The sequence below is a fragment of the Mirounga leonina genome, unplaced genomic scaffold (genome assembly GCF_011800145.1).
Source record: "Mirounga leonina isolate KUSES-001 unplaced genomic scaffold, KU_Mleo_1.0 Mir_101529, whole genome shotgun sequence".
Classification (NCBI taxonomy): Eukaryota; Metazoa; Chordata; class Mammalia; order Carnivora; family Phocidae; genus Mirounga; species Mirounga leonina.
In genome coordinates this window covers 1,160,098-1,175,122 of record NW_023270143.1, presented here as the reverse complement: position 1 = coordinate 1,175,122, position 15,025 = coordinate 1,160,098, and the positions used below count along the sequence as shown (strand labels likewise).

The 15,025-nt window shown below is 34.8% G+C and overlaps 1 protein-coding gene across 1 annotated transcript in view; it reads left to right on the top strand.

Moving 5' to 3' along the window:
• The window catches only part of WNK3 (WNK lysine deficient protein kinase 3), a 157,045-nt gene that overhangs the window by 22,466 nt on the left and 119,554 nt on the right, over positions 1-15,025 (top strand). Inside the window, exons 2-6 of the mRNA XM_034989098.1 lie at positions 2,839-3,011; positions 3,781-4,001; positions 4,678-4,835; positions 8,745-8,833; positions 12,515-12,734. Coding sequence (XP_034844989.1) covers positions 2,839-3,011; positions 3,781-4,001; positions 4,678-4,835; positions 8,745-8,833; positions 12,515-12,734 — 861 coding nt within the window. The remainder of the gene's footprint in view (positions 1-2,838; positions 3,012-3,780; positions 4,002-4,677; positions 4,836-8,744; positions 8,834-12,514; positions 12,735-15,025) is intronic.

The window sequence follows — 15,025 nt, the reverse complement described above, 5'->3', positions numbered from 1 at the left end:
TTCGGCTCAGGTCATGATCCCAGCGTCCTGGGATCGAGTCCCGCATCGGGATCCCTGCTCAGTGGGAAGCCTGCTTCTCCCTCTCCCACTTCCCCTGCTTGTGTTCCCTCTCTTGCTGTCTCTCTCTCTGGCAAGTAAATAAATAAAATCTTCAAAAAAAATTTTTTAAAATATTAGTTTCAGGTGTACAGTATAGTGATTCAACACTTTCATATAACACCAGGTGCTCATCACAACCAGTGCACTCCTTAACCCCCATCACCTATTTAACCCATCCCCTCACCCACCTCCCCTCTGGTAAACCATCAGTTTGTTCTCTATAGTTAAGAGTCTGTTTCTTGGTTTGCCTCTCTCTCTCTCTTTTTTCCCTTTGCTCATTTGCTTTCTTAAATTCCACATATGAGTGAAATCATATGGTATTTGTCTTTCTTTGACTGACTTATTTCTCTTAGCATAATACTCTCTAGCTCCATCCATATTGTTGCAAATGGCAAGATTTCATTCTTTTTAAGGCTGAATAATATTCTGTTGTGTATGTGTATATACACAATGTGTATGTATGTGTATATATATATATACACACACACACACACACACACTACATTTTCTTTATCCATTCATCAATTGATGGGACACTTGGCTGTTTCCATAATTTGGCTACTGTAGATAATGTGCTATAAACATCAGGGTGCATGTATCCCTTTGAATTAGTATTTTTGGATGCTTTGGGTAAATACCTAGTAGTGTAATTGCTGGATCATAGGGTAGTCCTAGTTTTAACTTTCTGAGGAATCTCCATACTGTTTTCCAGAGTTGCTGCACCAGTTTGCATTTGCACCAACAGTGCAAGAGGGTTCCCCTTTCTCCACATCCTCACCAACATCTCTTGTTTCCTGTGTTGTTTTTTTAGCCATTCTGACAGGTGTGATATCTCATTGTAATTTGGACTTGTATTTCCCTGATGATCTGTGATGTTGAACATCTTTTCGTGTCTCTTGGCCATCTCTGTGTCTTCTTTGGAAAAATGTCTAGTCATGTTTTCTGCCCAGTTTTTAACTGGATTATTTGTTTTTTGGGTGTTGAGTTTGATAAGTTCTTTATACAGTTTTGATACTAACCCTTTATCAGATATGTCATTTGCAAATATCTTCTCCCATTCTGTAGTTTGCCTTTTAGTTTTGTTGATTGTTGCCTTTGCTGTGGAGATTTTTATTTTGATGAAGTCCAATAGTTTATTTTTGGTAAAAAAAAAAACAAAAAAAAACAAAAAAAAAACAACCTTTAATGGAAGTCTTTTGTGTCTATCAAGTTACCATTTCTTCTACTCTCTTGAGTTTCATAAAAGTATATTCTATCAATGCATATATTTTTTTATCTTTAAAAAATCTTTTGTTTGAACCCTTCTTATATTTCCAATACTACTGTGGATTTGTTTATATATTTATTTTGTCATTTTGGTGGGATTTAGGAAGAGAAGGTAATTAATTTAATATGTTGTCAGTCATCTTGAAATGAAAATCATACCTAAATTTTTAACTAGAATACTTGATTATTTCTCTGTCAGAATCAAAACTTAAAATAGTTCTGTCATTCCTTCCTTTCCTGCTCCTGCTTTCAGAAGACAAAAATTGCTTTTATTCTTCTTTTTCTCTTAGTTTTTTAAAAAAATTAATTTTTTGTAGTTTCAAAGTTTTATTTAAATTCTAGTTATGTAACATACAGTGTAATATTAGTTTCAGGTATAGAATTTAGTGATTCATCACTTACATATAACACCCAGTGATCATCTGGAGTTTTAATTGTAGACTTTCCTTTTCCATTATATATCTTCTATTTTAATTATTGTTTAGAAAATTCATTCAATTTTAATAACCACATTAACCGTGATTACTTAGCCTTGACTCTAAGTAAGCATTATTGGAAATTTCATGCTGTTTATTGTATGCCACACTCTCCTTTTCTAATGATGTTATTTGGCCACATTTGTATTGAATTTCTTTGAGTAATATTTTCAGAAAGGGTGTGTGGTATGGTGTACTTTGGGTCCTTGTTTTCATGAAAATGTGTTTATTTTTCCCTTATAAATTTGATTGGTATCTTGTCTGGATTCAGAGTTTTAGGGTTACAGTCCTCCCTCAGAATTCTGTAAACATTGCTCCTTTGACTTCTAGCATTTAATGTAGCAGATTAGCGGTCCAATTCCTGTTTAAAGGTGTTTTACTGGATGGTAATTTTGTATTTCTGTCTGGAAATATGTTGGCAATTCAGATATTTAGCCAGAATAAATGTCTGCATGTCTAACATTTTGATTATTCCTGCCCTGATGTTATAGATCCTATAGATGTGGAAATTCAGGGATTTAGGGAAACTTCCTATTTGTTTATTATTTTTTTCATTTTGATACATTGTTTTTCTTTTCCAGCAAAGGAAATTTTATTTATTTTTCCAGTTTTATTGAGATATAATTGACATATAACAATGTATAAGTTTAAGGTACACAACATAATGATTTGATATATGTATATATTATGAAATGATTACCATAGAAAGTTTAGTTATCATATGAGGTATTGATTTTAAGGTATTGATTTATTTTGCAGGTGGGTTTATGATATAGTTATGAACTATGACAGGTGCTGAATTGTTGAATGGGAGGAGTTAAAAGTATCCACCTAATAAAATATATCAGTGATTATATAGGTCCTGAGAAAAAAATTGACAGGTGAAAATAAATACATACATAAATGAAAACAACAGATAAAGCACACATTTGAGTGATGTTACAAGTGTGCATGAGAATTTCTAGACTCTAATTTGGAATTTCTTATTCCATTTCAGGATCGGAAATTAACCAAAGCTGAGCAGCAAAGGTTCAAGGAAGAAGCAGAAATGTTAAAGGGTCTCCAACATCCCAATATAGTTCGATTTTATGATTCCTGGGAGTCTATATTAAAAGGAAAGAAATGTATTGTATTGGTGACTGAACTTATGACATCAGGAACTTTAAAGACGTAAGTTGACTCTGATAGTGCCAATGAAGTTTTTTTGGAAATAATTTTCAAGAGTAATAAAAGTTGTTTATAAAATAACACTACTTGATTAAAGAATTGGTAGCATCTGAATCTAGTGACTGCTTCAGGGCAGGTTAAAAAATTTAGGATGTTAATGAAGTTTGTTAGAAAATACAGTATTGAGAAATGAATATTTGTGGGATAGCATAAAATTTTAGAATTAGGAGTAATGTCATTTTGTAAAAATAATGGAAGATCAAGGGTGTAGCCACATTCATATATCTACTGAGCAGTACTATATAATTATAGTTTATTGTTTTATTTCTGACTACAGTTTTTCATTTGATGGTGTAATCACTTATTTATAAGTATTAAATGTGGAATATACTTTTTCTGTTTCCTAGCATCTTTGCACTAAAATTTTACATAGTTAAACCCTCTGATGACCTTATATAAGCAGTTATTAGAAAGTGTAGAAGGACTTTCTTTTTAAAATTGTGCTACCTTTCCACAAAAGGTTACTCTGATTAGAATGATTCTTGTTTTGAATTAAAAATGCTGAAAAATGCTAAACTTGGCAGGATGTCTTCTCTAAGAATGAAGCCTTAGATTTAAAATTGCTTTTCTATAACAGAGAATAGAAAACAACTCAGTGATGGCAAGCATAGTACTTACAATACCAGCCAGCTTACATGATTTACCCTTAATAGTGCTCATATAATAAGCTAGGTATGTTTGTTTACATGTGGTCTTTTGTTTCTTTGTGTAGGTACTTAAAACGATTTAAAGTCATGAAACCAAAGGTCTTAAGGAGCTGGTGCAGGCAAATTTTAAAGGGGTTGCAGTTCTTGCACACTAGGACTCCTCCAATTATTCACCGGGATCTGAAGTGTGACAATATTTTCATCACGGGACCCACTGGATCTGTGAAGATTGGTGATCTAGGCCTAGCCACCTTAATGCGAACATCATTTGCTAAGAGTGTCATTGGTGATTAAACTTTTATAGTTTATTGGTTGGATAAAGAGAGATTTTGTTAACTGTGTATGTCTAGAATAGGGATCAGCAAACTATGGCCCATGAGCCAAATCTGGCCCCATTGCCTATTTTTGTAAATAAAGTTTTATGGGAACACAGCTATACCCACTCATTTATGTATTGTCTGTGGCTGCTTTTGCACTACAGTAGCAGAGTTGAGTAGTTGTGTCTGAAATACTGTCTGCTTCTTTACAGAGAAGTTTGCTGACTCCTGGACTAGAATGTGAATTTGCTTTGAAATATCTATTACATATTGACTTATTTCAGAGACATCCTAGTGTATTTCTTTTGTGGGATATATTAAAGATCATTAAAAAGTTCTGAAGATTTAAAGAGGATTTACTAATTTAGTTCAGAAAAATTTATAAAGAAGATAGAAATAAAAACAGATTTTAGTAATTGTTACCTAATCTTGAGCATTACAAATTGTACTTTATCAGTATAGAAAGTTAAGGAAATTCCTTAAGTACTTTATATAGGTGTAGCAAGTATTCTGCAAATTTTATATTTATAAATTTGGTTTAGGGAGCAGAAATTAACTCAGGTAATCCTTATGGCGAAGGGAATGTGATATTGGTGGATACATTTTTCTTTTTAATAAAGATGTGGATGTGGTGTTATTTTGTAGGGACTCCTGAGTTTATGGCCCCAGAGATGTATGAAGAGCACTACGATGAATCTGTAGATGTCTATGCTTTTGGAATGTGTATGCTGGAAATGGCTACTTCAGAGTACCCTTACTCTGAGTGCCAGAATGCAGCTCAAATATACCGTAAAGTAACTAGCGTAGGTATAACTTTATTCTTTTTACTTCCTAGATTGTCACATTTCATGTTGAAGTTGGTAAAGTCAGCTTAAAACTAATTTTGGTTTAGTGCTATATAACAGTGCTAAATTTAACATAATTGTAATGAAACAAGCTTTAGATTTATGCTATATACCTATACTTTATTGGGGTCACATAAAATGTTCTGTATTATTATCTTTGGGTAAATGTACAGACATATCATCTATATCCACTTGTGTGTAAATAATTTTTAGATTTATTAGGTGGATATTATTTTTTCAAAGCTGAATAATGAAGATTGACTAAATGGTTTGGAAGGTTTCTGGTTCTAAAAGAGCATTCAAAATATTGTTCCTCAGCTACAGTATTTGATTCCCTGTTATGGGTATTTTTTTGCATTACAAATTGCAAGGAATGTAAAGATGAATAAGAAGTGTTTGCTACCCACAAAGAGCTTGCATTTTTAGTATGGATAAATTCACAAATAGCTATAAACATAAGAGGATAGGAATAGAGTAAGGGATGTAAGGGAGATAAAAACAAAGTCTTAGGATAGTTCAAAATAGGTCTGTTTCATATCCAGTTGGGTGGCTCTAGAATAGGCCAAGAAAGAGATTGTCAAAGTGTTCAAAGTAACTGATATTAATAGGTACCCTTTTTAAATGCATGCTGTATACTGCATGCTTTCATATTTAAATCCCTAAAAGATGGCACTATCTTCAGTTTATGAGTGATGAGACTGAGAACCAGAGGTTGTGACTTGCCCAAGTTCACACAGCTACATGTGGATCCACAATGGTGGATTTTGACCCTAAATCTGACTCTGGAGATATTTGTGTAGGGAGACTAGAAATAAGGCTAATATTCAGAATGTGGGCCATTCTGTAGGACAAATGACCTAGTTTCTCCAACAAATCAATTTCATGAAAGCAAAAGGGGAGGGACTGTTAAAGAATACAAGAGACTTAAAGTAGTGGTGAGCAGGTAAATGTTTAATAACTGATTCTCTGAAAAAGAAAAAGCACTGATTTCTAGCATTTGCTGATTTCCTTGATGTTAAATATTCCCACAATGACTTTTAAGTTTAAGTTTTTTTTTTTTAAGTCACCAGTGTGACCTCACTGAATGCAGGGTTGGAAATGGTATACATAGTGGAATTTATATGATCTATCCACCATACAGATAGAATAAACAACCTCAAGAGCATAAATAATAGTAAAATGTAGTAAAATAATTAAGGACTGGTATTTTCAGTATTTATTACCTTGGTTGTTGATATAATTTAATTTTGAGCTTATGTAATTTAATTTTTGTAAATGACTGTGTTTAACAGCCAGCTTGCAAAATTCTTGAAAATGTAATAGTTGCCTCTTGTAAGCTGGTATGAGCCAGCTTTAATGCACCATACATGTACTGTGAGGACCTTGTTTGGATCCTGATTTGAACAAACCAAGTATAAGAAGACATCATTTAGACTATTTAGGAAATTTCAGTGTGGACTGGGTTTTAGATGATGTTAAGGAATTATTAGTAATTATTTTAGGTGGGATGATGACATGATATCTGTTAGAGATATAAACTAGAGACTTTATGGGTGAAATTACATGATGCCTAGGATTTGCTTTAAAATATTTTTGGATAAAAAAGGTGTGGAGGTAGATAGCTGAGACAAGGTTGACAAAATGTTGTATGTTAAAGCTGGTGATGGTTACATGGGGCTTTTACTATTCTACTTTTGAGTATGTTTGAAGCTTTCTGTAACAAAGAACTGAGAAAAAGAGATAAAGCTAGAAGTCTTTTTAGTCTTGGTCTGTACATTGTATGGCCACAAATAGAAAAACTTTGTACTCAATTTCGTAAGTTGCAGTTCCCCAATTATTTTCACCTAGGAGCAGAGAAAGGCAATAATTACCCAGGACTGGGGAATAGGTAAGAGATCAGTGGAGAGGTCAAAGAGGACTTTTTCTATAAGTAGAATGATGTAACTCCATTTTTTGAATGGTGACTTTATTATTTTATATTAAAGTCACAATAATGTTATATCACAATTCACATTTCCATCTATATTAAAACTTCTTTTTTTTTTTTTAAAGATTTTATTTATTTATTTGACAGAGAGAGACACAGCGAGAGAGGGAACATGAGTAGTGGGAGTGGGAGAGGGAGAAGCAGGCTTCCCACTGAGCAGGGAGCCCGATGCGGGGCTCGATCCCAGGACCCTGGGATCATGACCTGAGCCGAAGGCAGACGCTTAACGACTGAGCCACCCAGGTGCCCTATATTAAAGCTTCTTGAACTTGAGATCTAGACCTGTACCTCTGAAACAAATAATACATTATATGTTAAAAAAAAAAAAAGAAAGCAGGAACGGAAAAACTAAGGAGGGGAAATCGGAGGGGGAGACGAACCATGAGAGACTATGGACTCTGAGAAACAAACTGAGGGTTCTAGAAGGGAGGGGGGTTGGGAGATGCGTAAGCCTGGTGATGGGTATTAAAGAGGGCACGTACTGAATGGAGCACTGGGTGTTATACAAAAACGATGAAGCGTGGAACACTACATCAAAAACTAATGATGTAATGTATGGTGATTAACATAACATAATAAAAAAAAAACTTGAGATCCAAGTTAACTCCTAATCTCACCAAATTTGTCTAGTGTGTGATACTGGGTTTTCTGATTCAGCATCCTGTGAAGTAGTATGTCATACCCAGAACTAGGTTTTAGATTGCCTCATTCCATGACAATGATTCTATGGTATCTTTCTCCTTTTAGATTAATTTGGAGTTTTCTGTTAGATGACTGTAATGATTTTTTAAAAATTTATTTACTTATTTTAGAGAGAGGGAAAGAGCACGAGTGGGAGGGGTGGGGGTGGAAAGAATCTCAAGCAGACTCCATGCTGAGCGCAGAATCCAACTCAGGGCTTGATCCCAGGACCCCAAGATCATGATCTGAGTCGAAACCAAGAGTCGGATGCTCAACCAACTGTGCCACCCAGGCGCCCCTAATGATTATTTTTTTAAATCTAAAATTCACTATTTAAGGGTAATAGAATATAAAATAAGCAGATGTAGGCAGCTAACAGTTACAGAAACATTTTTAATTGTATGGACCTTACTAATTTATTTTTATTTATTTTTTTAAGATTTATTTATTTGACAGAGAGATAGAGAGAAGCACAAGTAGGCAGAGAGGCAGGCAGAGGGAGAGGGAGAAGAAGGCTCCCCGCTGAGCAGGGAGCCCGATGTGGGACTCGATCCCAGGACCCTGGGATCATGACCTGAGCTGAAGGCAGCCGCTTAACTGCCTGAGCCACCCAGGCGCCCTGACCTTACTAATTTATTATTGAACTCCTAGAACCTGATAATTAGCTTGAGTTTCTCTCAATATTTTACTATTGTTTAATGGTAAAAATAATACAGATTTCTCAAAAGTTTATATATATATTTTTTTTCATGCATACATATATATTGATTGTTCATTGCTTCTAGCCATTCTGGAAGACTTGTTTATTATAGTTTGTTAATTGGGGTTATACTTGCATGTATATTTTGGGATCAAATATTTATTCCCTACTTAATGTTGCAATATGAGAATTATCCATGTTATTAAATACTGAGAATATTTTTGGTTTTTGTGTAAGATTAGCATATATGTAGATCACATAATTTATATCTCCGTTGTTGGAAATTTAGATTGTTCATAATTTTTCACTGTTAGTTGTAGACTATTAGAACTGTGACAATATCTTCATCAAAAAATTGTTAAACTTACACTGTATGTATATATTTATCTCATTTAAAGCTTGAATATGGTTTAGTGGTAAAAATTACATTAATAATGTTATGTTGACTTGAGCTTTCAGTTGCTTTATTTGTGACTAGAAACAATTTTTCTTCTCCCAGGGCATAAAACCAGCCAGTTTCAATAAAGTCACTGATCCTGAAGTGAAAGAAATCATTGAAGGATGTATTCGCCAAAACAAATCAGAAAGGTGGGCACAAATGTAGTGAAATGATATAACCGATGGATACATTAAACTCTTACCTTGGACTGGGTCATTTTTTGACCTTTGAATAATACTGGGTATTACTTTTGAATGGAACACAAACCATACTGTCTAGAGTGAAGTATATCAGTGCATGTTGTTTGCCATTTTGGACTTTGATATCATGTGCTGAATTTTTCTTGAACTGAAATTTGGGTTTTGTTTGTGTGTGTTGTGACAAGTTTTCATCACCTTCACCCTTCAGTTTAACAGTCACTGAGGCCCCCCAGGTTAACTTGCTTCTAACAGTTGATAGTAGAGAGCTTCTGCAGTGTCACCTTCAGGTAAGTACTTAGAAAAAAATGATAGCTTAAAAAAATTGACCATCAACTTACCAGATGTTTCATATTTGACCAATGCCCTTGTGTCATGATAATGGTAAAGCAGATAGGGCTGTTTTTGTTCAAGAAGTAGTATTCTAAGTTTATTTGTAACCCAATTTGTGTTTTTCTTATGGATACATCCCTTTAGTCTTAGCTTATATTTCCTGTTAATTTGAGCTTTGGACAGTTGCCGAGTTAAATCAGTGGGTTAGTCTTTTGATTTTTTTACCTCCTTTATGATTAATAAAGGTCCTTTACAGAAATTATTTTCGCCCACATTTTATTGACTGTCCCCCATTTTTACTAGTTTTCTAAGTTTAATGTTGTATATCTGAGAATATATAAAGCCACTAAGGTAAAGCCTGTTTAATTATAGCTTTATTACCAAACATTATTGTACCAACAGGCTATATCTAGGTAGTTATATATTTTAATTATGGTAAAATATACATAACCTAAGATTGACCATTTTAATCATATGTTAAGTGTACAATTCAGTGGCATTAAGCACATTCACATTGTTAAACAACCATCACCACTATCTATTTCCAGAACCTTTTCATCACCCCAACAGAGACTCTGTACCCATTACCTCTCCATTCCTCTTCCCCTCAACCCCTGGTAACCTTTATTCTACTTTCTGTCTCTATGAATTTGCTTCCTCTAAGTACCTCATGTAAGTGGAATCAATACAATATTTGTCCTTTTGTGTCTGGTTTATTTCACTTAGCATAGCGTTTTCAAGGTTGATTTCCATGTTGTAGCATGTATCAGAATTTCCTTCCTTTTTAAGGAAGAAACACATACACACACACAGCACATTTTGTGTATCCATCCATTTGTCTGTTAATGGACACTTGGGTTATTTTTTCCTTTTGGCTATATGGTGAATAATGCTGCATGAACATTGGTGAATAAGTATTTGCTTGAATCCCTGCTTTCAATTCTTTTCATTATATACCTAGGAATGGAATTACTGGATCATATGGTAATACTATGTTTAATTCCTTGAAGAACCGCCAAATTTTTTCCACAGTGGCTGCACCATTTTGTATTCCTCCCAGCAACATATGAAGGTTCCAGTGTGTCAACATCCTCACCAACACTTGTTATTTTCCATTTTTTGATAATAGCCATCCTGATGGCTATGAAGTGGTATCTTATTGTGGTTTTGATTTGCATTTCCCTAATGACTAATGATGTTGAGTATCTTTTCATGTGGTTATTGGTCATTTGTATATCTTCTTTGGAGATATGTCTGTTCAAGTCACTTGCCCTTTTTAAAATTAGGTCGTTTATTTTTTTGTTGTTGTTGTGGCTGTTTTTGAGTTGTAAGAGTTTAGGCATACTTTTTTTTAAGTGAGTCTAAAAATGCAGTTGACGCTTGAATAACATATTGTACAATACTGTAAATGTATTTTCTCTTCCTTATGGTTTTCTTAATATTTTCTTTACCTTTATTGTAAAAATACAGTATATAATACATAACATAATACAGTATATAACACATACAAAATATGTGTTAATCAACTGTTTATGTTATTGGTAAGGTTTCTGTTCAACAGTAGGCTATTAGTAGTTAAATTTTTGGGGAGTTAGGAGTTAGACACAGATTTTCAACTGAGGTCGGCACCCCAGTCCCCTCCCAATGGTGTTTGAGGGTCAGTTGTATTAAGCGGAAGTAGCCATTTTAGTTTGGATTCTGATTATTGCTTTTGCAGCATTTTAACTGTAAATTTGTTACCAAAGAACATTGGGATATTCTAAAGGATTCATGGCATATTAGTGTATTAGAAAGAGCACAGACTTCTACATCAGACTAAGATTCAAATGTGGACTCACACTTAGCCAGTGTGATCTTGAGGAAGTTACTTAGATGTTTCTCAAAGCAGGTATTTATTTTGATGATTAAAAATATAATGCATATAAAATAAGAGTAATATTTAATGGTATCTTCTGCTATTACTGTAATTATTCGATAGTAAAAATACATAGGCAACATTTTCATTGAAAGGCAGAGGGCTTAACTTGGTTGTATCTTCTTCTTTTTAAGATTTTACCTATTTATTTGAGAGAGAGAGAGAGAGCGTGTGTGAGAGGAGGGGGAGGGGTAAAAGGAGAGGGAGAAGCAAGCTCCCTGCTGAGCAGAGCACCAGACACAGGGCTGGATCCCAGGACCCTGAGACCATGACCTGAGCCAAAGGCAGACGCTTAACCGACTGAGCCACTCAGGTGCCCCTTGGTTGTGTCACATCTCACCTTAGCCTTAAAACTAATTAGTCTGAGGAAGCTTATTCTTTTTATAATAGTCTCTTAATTATTTGTCCCTTGATCACTAAAAAATGATCAGGAGGGTTGAAAATCATCAACTTACAGTATACCATGCTATCAATATACTTTATCTGTTTTAGATAGTATAAGAGAGATTTTCTATGTAGACATTATGAAATACATTAGTTTTAGCTCTCTCTGGCCTATAATATAGATAGATTAGATATTATGTATCTGTTTTTAGAAATTGGTCCAAGCAAGCAAAGGAAATTAACTCCCCCCATCTTGTAAAAGAATCTTTTGAACCCCTGTCCTTTTTTTTTTCTCTTCAGAGATGGTTAATCTCTAATATTAGGTAGAGGCGTTTCCATTGCATGTATACTTTGGCCTAAAACACTAGACTTAGATACTTGAGGAAAACCATGGGACTTTGCTGAACTAAATTAGTTTCATTCATGGCATTCTCTCAAGAATGAAGTACACTGACTACATTATTGTTAATGGAGTCAAGGGCTTCTATTTATAATGTTTGTAAAGAGTTTGAATTTCTGATTTCCTTTAGAGGTTATATATCCAGAGAGTTTTTAGTTTCCTTTTTTTAAAAAATTTTTTATTGTTATGTTAATCACCATACTAGTTTCCTTTGCTGACAATCTGTTGTTTGAGTTTTAGTAACTTAAGTCAGTGGCTTAGGGAAACTAGTCACTCCACCTAACATATACTGCAGCACTTCTCCAGTTCTCTAGGCATACTTATAGGTGTGTTAAACTTCAGTATCTAGATATGCTACTGGTAATAATCTTTAATTAAGGTGACTTTCAGTGCTTGTTAGTCGGAATTTCTTTGCATCCTTGGCAAATAATAAGTTAGATATAAGATTTGGTTTTTATAACAAGGCACATTAATGGTCTAATTAATAGGAAATTTAAAATAAGATTGTTACTTTGATATAATTGATGTTTACTAATTAAGAGTTCTATATCTTGTTTATGATTGGAAAAATTGATAATGAGATACGTATTTTGTTTATTAGGTTGTCTATCAGGGACCTACTAAACCACGCATTTTTTGCTGAGGATACAGGACTGAGGGTGGAGTTAGCAGAGGAAGATGACTGCTCAAATTCATCCCTGGCTTTAAGACTCTGGGTTGAAGACCCTAAAAAATTGAAAGGCAAGCACAAAGACAATGAAGCTATTGAGTTCAGTTTCAATTTAGAAACAGATACATCTGAGGAAGTAGCATATGAAATGGTAAGTGAATCCTACCACTTTTCTCTACCCCCTGACCACTGCTGCCCTTTATAATATTAGGGTTGATTGATTCCTTTCTCCTTATTGCTTTCTTTCCTCCCTATTTTCTCCTTTTCTTTATTTAAATTCTTTTATTGTGAAATGCATCTCTACAGCAGAGTATATTAAATTTGTACGTACAGTATAAAGAATAATAAAACACTACTCTTGTTAAGAAATAGAACATAACCAGTACCTTAGAAGCCACCTGTATGCCCCTCCCAGTTGTATTCCCTTCCCTAATCACCACAGGTAATATCTACCCTGACTTTTGTGTTACTCATTTCTTTGCTTTTTGTTATAGTTTATCTAAGTAATATATTGTTTTGTTTTAAAAATGTGAGTGACCGGTGCACATCTAGCTGGTTACTGAAGTTATTATTAGGTGAAGATGCTCAAGAGTGCATAAGCTGAACAGTCTCTCAGTCAAAATCTGGCTTCAGCTTCTCTAAGTGTTTATAAGAACCACTTTTGGGGATGTCAGCAGGTGAGGTCATGAGTGAGTTCAGGGAAGTACACATGTGGCTCACCAGTCAGGTCACCAGCAGACCATTGTGTGGACCAGAAATTAGTTGTCTGATAACAATATGGTTGGATGGGGAGTGGGCCCCTCTGACTTCTCTACTTCTAATCACCCCATGATCCCCCTCCTTACAGAGCAGATGACAGCAGATAACTTCTGTGGGTTTGAATGTGTGTCCACACCTGACTCAGGCTGCTGCAGCGCTTGGAGGAAAGGTGTGTAGGAGCTTTGGCAGCACATAGTCAAATTAGCCAAGTACAGAGAGTCTGAGCCAGGCTAGCCTGGGCATTTTGTCCTCAGGTTAAAAAGAAGGATGGAACATTGACATTGGGGATCTTGGAGATGATAGCCTTTAACATGTCTATTTTTATAGTCATACTGTTCTAAGCTGGAATGATTGTCTTGGACATCTGGTGCACAACTATTATCCTGATATTTCTCTTTACTATCTTTCTAGACTTCTCTTCCTCTCTTCTGTTGGGTTTCATGTATCCTAAATCCCATGTCTTTCTCTTCCTTGGCTTACCCTCTTGTTTTAGTGACACACTTCCTCTGCCTGCTTCTTAAAGAAAGGGTATGAGAGGTAAATTCTTCGAGACTTGCATGTATGAAAATATTTTTATTCTATATTCATATTTAATTGATTGCTTGGCTGGCTAAGGCATTTTAGGTTGCAGTTTTTTTTTTTTTTTAATTTAGACTCATTGTTCCATGCTTTTCTAGCTTTCAGTATTGATATTGAGAAGTACAAAGTTGTTCTATTTTCTGAATCTTTTGCATGTGATCCATTTTTTGCTCTCTGGAAGCTTGTAGTAGTTTCTATTTCTTCTTTAGTATTCTAAAATTTCACAGTGATGTGTCTTGATTTGGGTCTATTTTCATCCACCGTGTTGGATTCTCAGTGGACCCTTCCAATCTGTCAACTCATATCCTTTAGTTTCTGGGAAATATCTTGAAGTATTTTATTGATGATTTCTTCCCCATTGTTTTATTTCTGGAACTGTTATCATTTGGATGTTGGACCTCTTGGACTAATTCTCCAATGTTCTTAACTTTTCTAGTTTCCATCTTTTTGTCTTTTTATTCTCCTTTCTGGCAGATATTACCAACTTTACCTTCTAACCCTTCCAGTTGAGTTTTTCATTTCTGCTATCATGTTTTTAATTTTAAGCATTCCTTTTTATTTTTTGGTCTGTTCCTTCCTTAGAGTAAACGTCTTGTTCTTTGTTTTGTGGAGGCAATATTATCGTACCTCTCTGTAACGTAAGTAAAGAGAGTGTTTTTAACATTTTTTCTCTCTGTATAGTCTCTTTTCTTCAAATTGCTGTTTTGCTTTTGTTGGTTTTGTGCTCTGTCTTCTTGTTAGAGGCTTTTCTGATATTTCTGATAATTCTTGGCTAGTTGCTCATAATTAATAGGTTATAGGAGACTATATTTTTTTCTGTTGCTGTGTAATAAATTACCACAAATTTAGTGGCTTAAAGCAACACCCATTTATTATCTCAGTTCTGGAGATAAAAAATCCTAGTGGGCTTCACTGGATTCTCTGCTTCAGATCTCACAGGCTGAAATCAAGGCCTGGGCTTTTATGTGGAAGCTCTTGGTGGGGAGGGTGAGGGGAGTGGGGGTGGGGTGGGGACTGCTTTCGAGTTGTTGGCAGAATTCAATTCCTTATGGTTGTAAGACTGAGGCCCCTGTTTCCTTGGTGGCTATTAGCTGGTGGTCACTT